At 51.1% G+C, this 14,285-nt stretch overlaps 1 protein-coding gene across 2 annotated transcripts in view; it reads left to right on the top strand.

The window, feature by feature from the left end:
• Positions 1 to 14,285, top strand: part of CLUL1 (clusterin like 1) — a 75,963-nt gene that overhangs the window by 37,239 nt on the left and 24,439 nt on the right. For both annotated transcript variants that reach the window (XM_073676712.1, XM_073676711.1), the window contains exon 5: positions 12,239 to 12,686. In XM_073676712.1, the coding sequence (XP_073532813.1) occupies positions 12,239 to 12,686 (448 nt within the window). The remainder of the gene's footprint in view (positions 1 to 12,238; positions 12,687 to 14,285) is intronic.

Genomic DNA, 14,285 nt, shown 5'->3' with positions numbered 1-14,285 from the left:
CTTACAATGCTATAAAAGCCACTTTTTGAAGCCAGAATTCTACTATAGTTAATTAGCTATTAAATATCTCAGAAACTAGAGCCAATCTGGCAAAACCAAAGTCATATTCTTAATCAGCACCATAAACTTAATGTAAAACAGTTCAGACATCGTTGGCACCAAAATCACTGTATACCAGTTTAATCGATGGCCTATTCTATGGATGAGCCACTAATTTTAACCCCTTTCTGACCAATGGCGTATTAGTACGTATCTGTGCCCTGGGCCTTATGGGCCTGATACGTATTAATACGCCCCATCTTTAATGCGGCACCGCGACCGAAGTCGCGGTGATAGTATTAAAATTCCGGTGCCATCTTACCTTAGGGTAGATGGCGCCGGCATCTCGGGGTGTGTCACCGCCCCCCCGCACTCATGATCGCTGTGATTGGCTGTTCAATTCTGAACAGCCAATCACAGCATTTCTCACTGTTTCCTGCAATCAGATTGCAGGAAACAGTGATGTGCAGCCTAGGATCGGTGCTCCTAAGAGCACCGATCCTAGGCTGTTGCCTAGTAACCCCAGCCCTCTCCCCAAACTGCTATGATCGGTGAGATCGCCGATCACATCGATCATTGCGGGACCGCGCGGTAACAGGGTGGTCACGGGGCGGTGACCGGCTTGTGACCTGCCTGTCACCGCCCCATGACCCCCTGTGATGTCATAGAAGCCCCCAACTAGCTCTGATTGGAGCGATCGATGATGACATTGATCGCTCCAATCAGAGTACCTGAACACAGGTGACAGGGGGGTCACAGGGCGGTGGCCGGCTTGTGATCTGCCTGTCACCTCCCTGTGGTGCGTGCCCAGGCCCCAGCCATCTCTGATTGGTGCGATCGATGTCATCATCGATCGCACCAATCAGAGTACCTGACCGCGTGGTGACCGGGTGGTGACCGGCCTGTGACCTGCCTGTCACCACCCTATCACCCCCCTGTGACCGCCCTGCAGATCCTCACACTTGGTGAGGATTTCTACAGAGCGGTCACACTACTGATCTCTCTGTGTTGGGCCTTGTAGTGCCACAGAATCTTCTGTGACACTACAAGACCTTTCTCCTACCTGCTCCAGTCGCTGCTGCTGCTCCGGCATCCTGCTGCGGTCTCCAGGGTCCTGGATCTCCTGCTCCAGCGTCCTGCTGCTGTCTCCAGGGTCCCGGGTCTCTAGCGCCGGCGTCCTGCTGCTGTCTCTAGGGTCCTGGGTCTCCAGATCCGGTGTCTTGCTGCTGACTCCAGGGTCCTGGGTCTCCAGCTCCTTATCCTGCTGCTGCGGATCCTGCTCCAGAGCCTCTTCCAGAACTTGCTGCTGATCCTGCCGCTGAAAGAAGAACAGAGAAGACTTTGGTAAGTCCATCTCTGTTCTCCCCTCATCCACCCCTCTCCCCCTCTCCTCCTCTTCCCCCCTCCTTTTACCCCCAATCCTCCTCCCCCCAGTTTTTTTTTTTTTTTCTGTGCGTCCTGCAGCGGCTGAGCGCTGACCAGTGACTATGTCACTGATCAACGTCCGTGCTCGCTGCTTTTCAGGACTTTTTTTTGTCCCTGTCAATTCTCCCACCCCCACACTTTGCACCACCTCCGTGCGTGCATCGAGCAGCTGCCGAGAGTTGATTGGTGACACAAATCACCGATCAGCAATCGTGCTCGCTACTTTACCCTTTTTTTTTCAACTAACCTTTTTCTTTTCTAGAGCGCGGTCGCGTTGTCTGATTGTGCATCATGCTGGGCCTTGCGGTACCACAGAAGCCTGTGACACCACAATTGCCTCTCCTGCTCCAGAAGACGTCGTACAGAAGACATCGTACAGAAGACATCTTACAGAAGACATCTGAAAGATGACATCTGAAAGACGACAACTGTAAGTAGGATTTTTTGATCCGTCCTCATCCACCCCAATCCCCCTCTCTCTCCTTCCCATCCCCCTTTCTCCCACCAAGTGCTGATCATTACTTGATCAGTACTTGATCGCTTGACTTTTATCCATTTTTTTTCCCTTGCTTTCTGCAGCGGCTGAGCGCTGATTAGTGACCACAGATCACTGATCCGCACTGTTTTACACTCCCCCCCACCTTTGCACCACATCCGCGCACACACCCAGCAGCTGCCGAGAGTTGATTGGTGACTGTTATGCACACGCCCGGACTGACTGGCGTGTGCGTGTTTAGTGATCCCACTGGACCATGAACCTGAAAGTGCCTGGAGGGGCGTAGCTAAGTATCTACCCGATCCGACCAAGGTTGCACGACGGCTATCGACGCCAGTGCACCAGGGAGGAACCGAGCAGAGGGACCAGGTACTACTCCAGGTCAGACCCCGGACACGGCTGTTGACCCACACCAGAGAATACAGGAACAGGCAGGTTAGGCTGGCACACTGACTGGTGGGTATAGGCAGGCACGGCAGGTATGCAGACAGGCGGGTACTGGTAAGCACGACTGGTATGCAGGCAGGGAGTACTGGCAAGCATGGCTGGAGTGCCGACAGGGAGGCACTAGCAGGTTGGAGCACAGGCTGGATAAGGTCCAGTACAGACTGGGACTCAGGAACAGAACCGCAGATGCGGTAGACAAGCAGAGCAGAGCGAGACCGCCGGAGCGGTGAACAAGAGCAGAGCAGGGCGAGGCCGCCGGAGCGGTGAGCAAGAGCAGAGCAAGGCAAGACCACCGGAGCGGTGAGCAAAGGCAGGACAGAGCGAGACCGCTTCGAGCGGTGAGCAAAGGCAAAGCAGAGTGAGACCGCCTGGAGCGGTGAGCAAAGGCAGAGCAGAGCGAGGCCGCCTGTAGCGGTGAGCAAAGGTAGAGCAGAAAGAGAACCACCAAAGCGGTGAGCAAGACAGAGCAGGCAGGAACCGCCGGAGGGGTGAGCAAGGCAGAGCAGAGAAAAACTGTCGGAGCGGTGAGCAAGGCAGAGCAGGCAAGAACCGCCGGAGTGGTGAGCAAGGCAGAGCAGGCAAGAACCGCCGGAGCGGTGAGCAAGGCAGAGCAGGCAAGAACCGCGGGAGCGGTGAGCAAGGCAGAGCAGGCAGGAACCGCCAGAGCGGTGAGCAAGGCAGAGCAGGCAGGAACCGCCAGAGCGGTGAGCAAGGCAGAGCAGGCAGGAACTGCCGGAGCGGTGAGCAAGGCAGAGCAGGCAGGAATGGCCGGAGCGGTGAGCAAGGTAGAGCGGGCAGAAACCGCCAGAGCGGTGAGCAAGGCAGAGCAGGCAAGAACCGCCGGAGCGGTGAGCAAGGCAGAGCAGGCAAGAACCGCCGGAGCGGTGAGCCAGGCAGGGCAGAGATAAACCGCCGGAGCGGTGAGCAAAGGCAGAGCAGAGGGGACAGGGCTCTGTTCACACGGAACAGGCTGGAAGGGAAAGGCAGAACCAGATACACACAAGATACTTGCAATAAAGTAGCGAGTGGACTCTAAACTCACAAACGGAAGTACAGCAACAACGAGTAGGAATAAGGTGCAGGTTCAGACTCTGCAGAAAAAGGGAAGGTACGGACATAGAGAAAAACAGGTAACATGCTAGGAGAGTGTTCAGACAAGAACTGACACTGCAGCGAGATACAGGAGCGGGTCTAGGTACGCGGCCCCTATAAGGCGGGACGAACAGGCTAGGAGCATGTTCAGACTGGCCCGGAAATACAGCCTCCAGGAAGGCGGACAGACAGGCAAGAAAACACAGATAACAGATCTAGGTATGCGGCCCCTAGAAGGTGGGACGAACAGGCTAGGGTACAGTTCAGACAGGAACTGCTACTGAAAGAGATACAGGAGCCAGTCTGGTAATACAGTCCCCAGAGTGGCGGATTCAGACAAGAACAGAATAGGACCTGGCACATTCAGAGTCAAGGAGCACACTGAATGAAAGCGTTGCTCAGGCACCAGCTTCCAGGTGAAGCTGGTTTAAATATCCAGTGACTGACAGCAATAGGCTGAGGACACATTAGGGGTGTGCCCACAGCAGCTACAAGAAACAGGAAGTGACCAGGCCGCCGCCCTAAGCAGCCAGAACAGAGGCAAGCAGACAGCATGGAAAGAAGCCAGGCTAGCAGACTGGACTGATGATCAAATTTGCGATCTTGCATAGTGGGAGATGGTGCCCTATGCAAGAACGCCGCCAGGTATGTTACAGTACCCCCCTTTACGCCCCCTCTTCTTCAAGCCTGCAAGAGTGTTCCGCAGAGAATTTGGAGGCCAATCCTTCTCTTCAAGAGGATTACCTCTTCTGTCCACTAGAGGAAACGAAACTGATCTCATCATCTTGGTAACTACGATGCTTCCTCCCATCAAGCCATCCTCAGCAACAGAAGAAGTGGGTGAAGTACCAGGAACAGCACACAGGAAAGTCTCTGTCCATTTATTATCAGATAACACCCCGGTGGATTCTGGAGACAACTGGAGGTCCTCCGCCTGGTTGGAGGGGTGCAGGGACTCGGGGGTAACCATTGCTTTGAAGTACATTTTGCCAAGCTTACTAGATGAAGTAGGCGCAGTACCAGGTACAGGGTGTAAGAAAGTCTCACTGCAATTGTTACCAGGTAGCACCCCGGGGAATACAGGAGACAACTGGAGGTCCTCCGCCTGGCCGGAGGGGTGCAGGGACTCGGGGGTAACCACTGTTTCGGAGTATACTTGGTCAAGCTCACTGGATGAAGTGGGCGAGGTATCCGGTACAGGGTGTAGGAAAGTCTCTCTCCATTCGTTAACAGGTAGCACTCCGGAGGATTCAGGAGGCAACTGGAGGTCCTCCGCCAGGTTAGAGGGGTGCAGAGACTTGGGAGTATCCACCGCCTCGATGGACGTATCGCCAGATTCATTAAAGATGGAGAGTCCCTGCTTTGGGACCATCTTCAGTCTGGTTTCTGGGTGGGCAGCAGTCTCTTCGGGCAGGAGAACTGGTGAGCTACCCACACACATCACCCATCGGGGCTGCTCCGGGACACTGGGAAGGGCAGCTTCAGCAGAGTCCCCAGGATTAGGTTTGTCAAAGACCATTAGAAAGGCCACCAGGAAGGCCTGCAGGTCAAGGACGATAGGATCCCATGCTTCCCATAGGGGGGTGATCCATTTCAAGGCATCACCCGCTAGGTAGGATAACATAAATGCCACTTTAGCCCAATCGGTAGTAAAATAGAGAGGGTAGAACTTGAAATGCAGCATGCATTGCTCCACAAACGCACGGCTTTGTTTAGGATCCCCATAGTACTGTGGCGGATCCGTAGGAACGGGTGCAGAAAGCTCCATTTGAACTGGTGCGTACATCGCCTGGGTCATAGCTAGAGAAAATTTTTTTTTGTTATTTATTTATTTATATATATATATATATTTTTTTTTTTGCACGTATTCGCTGGACACGGATTCAAAATGTCTCTGAGAGCGAAGGGCCGTGGGGCTCAACGGGAACCATGGCCTGAGCAAACTGTTATGCACACGCCCGGACTGACTGGCGTGTGCGTGTTTAGTGATCCCACTGGACCATGAACCGGAGAGTGCCTGGAGGGGCGTAACTAAGTATCTACCCGATCCGACCAAGGTTGCACGACGGCTAACGACGCCAGTGCACCAGGGAGGAACCGAGCAGAGGGACCAGGTGCTACTCCAGGTCAGACCCCGGACACGGCTGTTGACCCACACCAGAGAATACAGGAACAGGCAGGTTAGGCTGGCACACTGACTGGTGGGTATAGGTAGGCACGGCAGGTATGCAGACAGGCGGGCATTGGTAAGCACGACTGGTATTCAGGCAGGAAGTACTGGCAAGCATGGCTGGAGTGCCGACAGGGAGGCACTAGCAGGTTGGAGCACAGGCTGGATAAGGTCCAGTACAGACTGGAACTCAGGAACAGAACCGCAGATGCGGTAGACAAGCAGAGCAGAGCGAGACCGCCGGAGCGGTGAACAAGAGCAGAGCAGGGCGAGGCCGCCGGAGCGGTGAGCAAGAGCAGAGCAGGGCGAGACCTCCGGAGCGGTGAGCAAGAGCAGAGCAGGGCGAGACCGCCTGGAGCGGTGAGCAAAGGCAGGACAGATCGAGACCGCTTGGAGCGGTGAGCAAAGGCAGAGCAGAGCGAGACCACCTGGAGCGGTGAGCAAAGGCAGAGCAGAGCAAGGCCGCCTGGAGCGGTGAGCAAAGGCAGAGCAGAGCGAGACCACCTGGAGCGGTGAGCAAAAGCAGAGCAGAGCGAGAACCGCCGGAGCGGTGAGCAATGCAGAACTGGCAAGAACCGCCGGAGCGGTGAGCAAGGCAGAGCAGGCAAGAACTGCCGGAGCGGTGAGCAAGGCAGAGCAGAGAGAAACCGCCGGAGCGGTGAGCAAGGCAGAGCAGGCAGAAACCGCCGTAGCGGTGAACAAGGCAGAGCAGGCAAGAACCGCCGGAGCGGTGAGCCAGGCAGGGCAGAGATAAACCGCCGGAGCGGTGAGCAAAGGCAGAGCAGAGGGGACAGGGCTCTGTTCACACGGAACAGGCTGGAAGGGAAAGGCAGAACCAGATACACACAAGATACTTGCAATGAAGTAGCGAGTGGACTCTAAACTCACAAACGGAAGTACAGCAACAACGAGTAGGAATAAGGTGCAGGTTCAGACTCTGCAGAAAAAGGGAAGGTACGGACATAGAGAAAAACAGGTAACAGGCTAGGAGAGTGTTCAGACAAGAACTGACACTGCAGCGAGATACAGGAGCGGGTCTAGGTATGCGGCCCCTATAAGGCGGGACGAACAGGCTAGGAGCATGTTCAGACTGGCCCGGAAATACAGCCTCCAGGAAGGCGGACAGACAGGCAAGAAGACACAGATAACAGATCTAGGTATGCGGCCCCTAGAAGGTGGGACGAACAGGCTAGGGTACAGTTCAGACAGGAACTGCTACTGAAAGAGATACAGGAGCCAGTCCGGTACAGGGTGTAGGAAAGTCTCTCTCCATTCGTTAACAGGTAGCACTCCGGAGGATTCAGGAGGCAACTGGAGGTCCTCCGCCTGGTTGGAGGGGTGCAGAGACTCGGGGGTAACCACTGTTTCGGAGTACACTTGGTCAAGCTCACTGGATGAAGTGGGCGAGGTATCCGGTACAGGGTGTAGGAAAGTCTCTCTCCATTCGTTAACAGGTAGCACCCCGGAGGATTCAGGAGGCAACTGGAGGTCCTCCGCCAGGTTAGAGGGGTGCAGAGACTTGGGAGTATCCACCGCCTCGATGGACGTATCGCCAGATTCATTAAAGATGGAGAGTCCCTGCTTTGGGACCATCTTCAGTCTGGTTTCTGGGTGGGCAGCAGTCTCTTCGGGCAGGAGAACTGGTGAGCTACCCACACACATCACCCATCGGGGCTGCTCCGGGACACTGGGAAGGGCAGCTAGCTTCAGCAGAGTCCACAGGATTAGGTTTGTCAAAGACCATTAGAAAGGCCACCAGGAAGGCCTGCAGGTCAAGGACGATAGGATCCCATGCTTCCCATAGGGGGGTGATCCATTTCAAGGCATCACCCGCTAGGTAGGATAACATAAATGCCACTTTAGCCCAATCGGTAGGAAAATAGAGAGGGTAGAACTTGAAATGCAGCATGCATTGCTCCACAAACGCACGGCTTTGTTTAGGATCCCCATAGTACCGTGGCGGATCCGTAGGAACGGGTGCAGAAAGCTCCATTTGAACTGGTGCGTACATCGCCTGGATCATAGCTAGAGAAAATTTTTTTTAGTTATTTATTTATTTATATATATATATTTTTTTTTTTGCACGTATTCGCTGGACACGGATTCAAAATGTCTCTGAGAGCGAAGGGCCGTGGGGCTCAACGGGAACCATGGCCTGAGCAAACTGTCATGCACACGCCCGGACTGACTGGCGTGTGCGTGTTTAGTGATCCCACTGGACCATGAACCGGAGAGTGCCTGGAGGGGCGTAACTAAGTATCTACCCGATCCGACCAAGGTTGCACGACGGCTAACGACGCCAGTGCACCAGGGAGGAACCGAGCAGAGGGACCAGGTGCTACTCCAGGTCAGACCCCGGACACGGCTGTTGACCCACACCAGAGAATACAGGAACAGGCAGGTTAGGCTGGCACACTGACTGGTGGGTATAGGTAGGCATGGCAGGTATGCAGACAGGCGGGCATTGGTAAGCACGACTGGTATTCAGGCAGGGAGTACTGGCAAGCATGGCTGGAGTGCCGACAGGGAGGCACTAGCAGGTTGGAGCACAGGCTGGATAAGGTCCAGTACAGACTGGAACTCAGGAACAGAACCGCAGATGCGGTAGACAAGCAGAGCAGAGCGAGACCGCCGGAGCGGTGAACAAGAACAGAGCAGGGCGAGGCCGCCGGAGCGGTGAGTAAGAGCAGAGCAGGGCGAGACCTCCGGAGCAGTGAGCAAGAGCAGAGCAGGACGAGACCGCCTGGAGCGGTGAGCAAAGGCAGGACAGATCGAGACCGCTTGGAGCGGTGAGCAAAGGCAGAGCAGAGCGAGACCACCTGGAGCGGTGAGCAAAGGCAGAGCAGAGCAAGGCCGCCTGGAGCGGTGAGCAAAGGCAGAGCAGAGCGAGACCACCTGGAGCGGTGAGCAAAAGCAGAGCAGAACGAGAACCACAGGAGCGGTGAGCAAGACAGAGCAGGCAGGAACCGCCGGAGCGGTGAGCAAGACAGAGCAGAGAGAAACCGCCGGAGCGGTGAGCAAGGCAGAGCGGGCAGAAACCGCCGGAGCGATGAGCAAGGCAGAGCAGGCAAGAACCGCCGGAGTGGTGAGCAAGGCAGAGCAGGCAAGAACCGCCGGAGCGGTGAGCAAGGCAGAGCAGGCAAGAACCGCCGGAGCGGTGAGCAAGGCAGAGCAGGCAGAAACCGCCGGAGCGGTGAGCAAGGCAGAGCAGCCAAGAACCGCCGGAGCGGTGAGCAAGGCAGAGCAGGCAAGAACTGCCAGAGCGGTGAGCAAGGCAGAGCAGGCAAGAACCGCCGGAGCGGTGAGCAAGGCAGAGCAGGCAGGAACCGCCGGAGCAGTGAGCAAGGTAGAGCAGGCAGGAACCACCGGAGCGGTGAGCAAGGCAGAGCAGGCAGGAACCGCCGGAGCGGTGAGCAAGGTAGAGTGGGCAGAAACTGCCGGAGCGGTGAGCAAGGCAGAGCAGGCAAGAACCGCCGGAGCGGTGAGCAAGGCAGAGCAGGCAAGAACCGCCGGAGAAGTGAGCAAGGCAGAGCAGGCAGGAGCCGCCGGAGCGGTGAGCAAGGCAGAACAGGCAGGAGCCACCGGAGCAGTGAGCAAGGTAGAGCGGGCAGAAACCGCCGGAGCGGTGAGCCAGGCAGGGCAGAGATAAACCGCCGGAGCGGTGAGCAAAGGCAGAGCAGAGGGGACAGGGCTCTGTTCACACGGAATAGACTGGAAGGGAAAGGCAGAACCAGATACACACAAGATACTTGCAATGAAGTAGCGAGTGGACGCTAAACTCACAAACGGAAGTACAGCTACAACGAGTAGGAGTAAGGTGCAGGGTCAGACTCTGCAGAAAATCGGAAGGTACGGACATAGAGAAAAACAGGTAACAGGCTAGGAGAGTGTTCAGACAAGAACTGACACTGCAGTGAGATACAGGAGCGGGTCTAGGTATGCGTCCCCTAGAAGGCGGGACGAACAGGCTAGGAGCGTGTTCAGACTGGCCTGGAAATACAGCCTCCAGGAAGGCGGACAGACAGGCAAGAAAACACAGATAACAGATCTAGGTATGCGGCCCCTAGAAGGCGGGACGAACAGGCTAGGGTACAGTTCAGACAGGAACTGCTACTGAAAGAGATACAGGAGCCAGTCTGGTAATACAGTCCCCAGAGTGGCGGAATCAGACAAGAACAGAACAGGACCTGGCACATTCAGAGTCAAGGAGCACACTGAATGAAAGCGTTGCTCAGGCACCAGCTTCCAGGTGAAGCTGGTTTAAATATCCAGTGACTGACAGCAATAGGCTGAGGACGCATTAGGGGTGTGCCCACAGCAGCTACAAGAAACAGGAAGTGACTGGGCCACCGCCCTAAGCAGCCAGAACAGAGGCAAGCAGACAGCATGGAAAGAAGCCAGGCTAGCAGACTGGACTGATGATCAAGTTTGTGATCTTGCATAGTGGGAGATGGTGCCCTATGCAAGAACGCCGCAAGGTATGTTACAGTGACATAGTTCACCAATCCACACTCGTGCTCGCTGTTTGCACCAACTACAGTAGTTCCTTTTTTTCTCTTTTTTTTTCAGAAAAAAAAAGTTCACACCAAGAACACTGACACACACACACTCTAAATAAAGTACTGACACACACGCACCACATACACAAGAAAAAAAAATGTCCCGCTCATCCCAAACTCGCTATTCAGCGGAGGAGGCATACGCTATTCTTGCCTCCAACACTGAGACTGACAGCGAGGGCGAGGATCCCATATTTCTTTACTTTTCCGACGCCTCATCGTCCTCCTCTTCCTCCTCCTCTTCTTCCTCCTCAGGTGCTGCTTTTCCGCCCCGCAGTCGTCGAAGGAGAGAAGATGATCCAGCGTCCCCCACTACTGACCCCATATGGACCTTGCCACCCCAAAAATTATGAGCCACTGATTCCTGATTTCGTGGCGGAATCAGGAATCAAGTTTGACACCACCGGCCTCACAGAAATAGACTTTTTCAAAGTCTTTTTCTCTGAGGACTTTATAAACCTCATGGTGGGCCAAACTAATTTATACGCTCATCAATTTTTGGAACAAAACCCCTTTTCATCATTTTCTAACTGGTCTCCTGTAGACGCAGAAGAAATGATGAAGTTTTGGGGCCTGGTCCTTCATATGGGGATCCTGAAGAAACCAAAGGTTCGGCAATACTGGAGTGTTGACGTTTTGTATAACACTCCAGTGTTCCGAATGGTCATGACCCGGAGACGCTTTGAGGCCATCCACAAGTTCTTGCATTACCAAGATAATGCAAGGTGTCCTGCATGCGATGACCCGAACTATGATCGTCTTTTCAAAGTTCGGCCGGTCATCGAGCACTTCAGTTTGCTGAAGTGTATGTGCCCCAAAGGGACATCTGCTTGGATAATCCATTTTAAGGGGCGGCTTGGATTCCGGCAATACCTGCCCAGTAAGAGGTCCAGGTACGGGATCAAGCTGTATAAACTTTGTGAGAGTACCTTAGGGTACACTCACAAGTTTAGAGTTTATGAAGGGAAGGACTCCCGGATTGAAGTAAATTCCTTAAGGGGTCTAGTTTCCAAAATGGGGTCACTTGTGGGGGGGTTCCACTGTTTAGGCACATCAGGGGCTCTCCAAACGAGACATGGGGTACGCTGTGAATTCCAGCAAGTTTTGCATTGAAAACGTCAAATGGCGCTCCTTCCCTTCCGAGCCCTGCCGTGCGCCCAAACAATGGCTTTCCCCTACATATGAGGTATCAGCGCACTCAGGAGAAATTGCACAACAACTTTTTGGGTCCAATTTCTCCTAGTACCCTCGTGAAAATAAAAAATTGGGGTCTAAAATAACATTTTAGTGAAATAAAGTTAAATGCTCATTTTTTCCCTTCACGTTCAATTAATTGGTGTGAAGTACGTGAAGGGTTAATAAACTTCTTGAATGTGGTTTTGAGTACCTTGAGGGGTGCAGTTTTTAGAATGGTGTCACTTTTGGGCATTTTCTGTCATAAAGGCCCCTCAAAGTGACTTCAAGTGTAATGTGGTCCCTAAAAAAAATGGTTTTGTAAATTTTGTTGTAAAAATGAGAAATCGCTGGTCAACTTTTAACCCTTATAGCTCCCTACTGAAAAAAAAATTTTGGTTCCAAAATTGTACTGATGTAAAGTAGACATGTGGGATATGTTATTTATTAACTCTTTTGTGTGACATATCTCTGATTTAAGGGCATAAAAATTAAAATTTTGAAAATTGCAAAATTTCTGAAATTTTCGCCAAATTCCATTTTTTTCACAAATAAATGCAAGTGATATCGAAGAAATGTTACCACTATCATGAAGTGCAATATGTCACGAAAAAACAATCTCTCAGAATCAGGGGGATCCGTTGAAGCGTTCCAGAGTTATTACATCATAAAGTGACAGTGGTCAGAATTGTAAAAATTGGCCTGGTCATTAACGTGCAAACCACCCTCGGGGGTAAAGTGGTTAAAAAGCTGGATAACCCTTTTTAAGATTTAGCAAAATTAGAGTCGACTGTATATTGCGCTTTGAAATTCTAACCACATTTTTGTTTCAAACAGGCTCAACAGTTGCTTAAAGAATCCCCACCATTAAGTCTTATTTCCGGAAACATAGAAGAAGAATATAAAAGTGAACACTACATGGCTGTTCAGCCCAGCAAGAAAAAGAGCGTGTTCAGTCAGCTGATGACAGACATTAGCACCCTCTTTAATAAAAGCATTGCATTTTTTAGAAACCATAATGGGTTTAATGAATCATTTCAAAATAATTTTTTTTCTGATTTCAATCAGTTAAATGTCAACAACTCAACTATGATGCCTAACAGAGATCAAGTAATCATCTCAAACTATTTTGAACACTGGGATTTTCCAAGCTTACTTCAAAGTTTATATGAATTTGGACAGTCTGTTTTTGAAATTATGGCTGATGTTTTTGTCATAATGTACAAAAAGTTCAATGGTGATCTAAGTGACGATGATCTAAATGATACGTATATGCCACTGCAAGGTAAGATTTATATTTTAATAAATTATATAACTTTACACATTAGTGTTTACACCAAATGCTGAGAAGGAGAGAAAATCACCCATATCACCTATATATAGTGATTGGCCTTCTATTGTGTAGTTATTAAAGGGATCATCAGTGCTGAGCCGGCTGTCAGTCAGTGCCAGGACGTGGTTACAGCCGCCGATCACTATGTACTGAGCGGTAACTGTAGCTGCACCTCTATCACTTAAAGCCGCCAGAAGGTGCTGGGAGGAATACAGTTCAGCTCCTCCTTGTAACCAAGCTGCCAATGCAGCGGCCACACAGCTTTAGAACGCCATTAACCTGCAGATGCATTAACCACATATTGGCAGTTTAATAGCATTTTTTGACACGAGAGGTTCCCAGTAAAGTGAATCTGTCACTAGGTTTTCACTGCCTAATCGGAGAGCTACATAATGTAGAAACAGAACCTGATTCCAGCAATATATCACTTACTGGGCTGCTTGCTATAGTTTTGATAAATCACTGTTTTATCAGCAGGAGATAATCACTAGAGGACTAGTAAACCTTCTGCCATGTAGTCCAAACACGCCCCCAAAACTGATTGGCAGCTGTCTGCCTATGTACAGTGTACACAGAAAGCAGTCAGTCAACCAGAGGTTTGGGCAGGTCAGCATTCAGAGAATTGGTAGATCTGCAGCATATAAAACAGAGATTTTATAAAAACTAATAATGACCTGTGCTGTACATTGTCAATACAGGTGACTGCAGTGTATATGGAGCAGGCTCTGAAGATGAGTCCGCTTCATATGGAGCAAATGCCACCTGTGTAACATAAGTAAGTAGCATCTTTATTTTTAACAGCAGTGACTGGAGCTAAAACTGATCGCTGCTGTTAAACATTTTGATTCTGCTGTCAATCATTGACAGAGGCATTTTACTGGAGTGATTGTCGGTGCAGTCATGTGCCAGCTCCCATCTGTCCCTCTGCAACACGATTGTGGGGAGACATTTGGTTACCAATGCAGCCAAAGCGATGCTGAAGGGAAGTGTGAATGTCATCTTAGTCCTCCTGCAAAGCTAGCTTGGGATCAATAAAACTGCAGCTCAGCAGACAAACAAGAAGGTGTTACCCAGCTCCATGGATGGAAAAATAAAAAAACTTATGGGTCCCAGAAAATGAAAACACTTTTTTTACAAGGTTCTAAAAGTTTTTAACCACTAAAATTCACAGTGGGTACGGAAAGTATTCAGACCCCTTTAAATTTTTCACTCTTTGTTTCATTGCAGCCATTTGGTAAATTCTAAAAAGTTCATTTTTTTCTCATTATAGTACACTCTGCACCCCATCTTGACTGAAAAAAAACAGAAATGTAGAAATTTTTGCAAATTTATTAAAAAAGAAAAACTGAAATATCACAGGAAAAAATGAAAGCGCAACAAATGAAAAACATTCAGGTTCTTAAAGGTTTAAATCTATGGAAGGTACATTAATTTCTATACAGGATTCTTCTGATAGGTTGCACTGCAGAGACAAAAAATATTTATAATTGAGCCAACCTAGTGTCTCATTTATGAGAAATACATGTAGATATTTTTCTATAAAAGGAGATA

Source organism: Phyllobates terribilis, unplaced genomic scaffold, assembly GCF_046119375.1.
Source record: "Phyllobates terribilis strain yellow unplaced genomic scaffold, ASM4611937v1 Scaffold_4__5_contigs__length_816908805, whole genome shotgun sequence".
NCBI classification, from domain to species: Eukaryota; Metazoa; Chordata; class Amphibia; order Anura; family Dendrobatidae; genus Phyllobates; species Phyllobates terribilis.
Note: the sequence above shows the minus strand (reverse complement) of the source record. Positions and strands in the feature narration are given on the sequence as shown.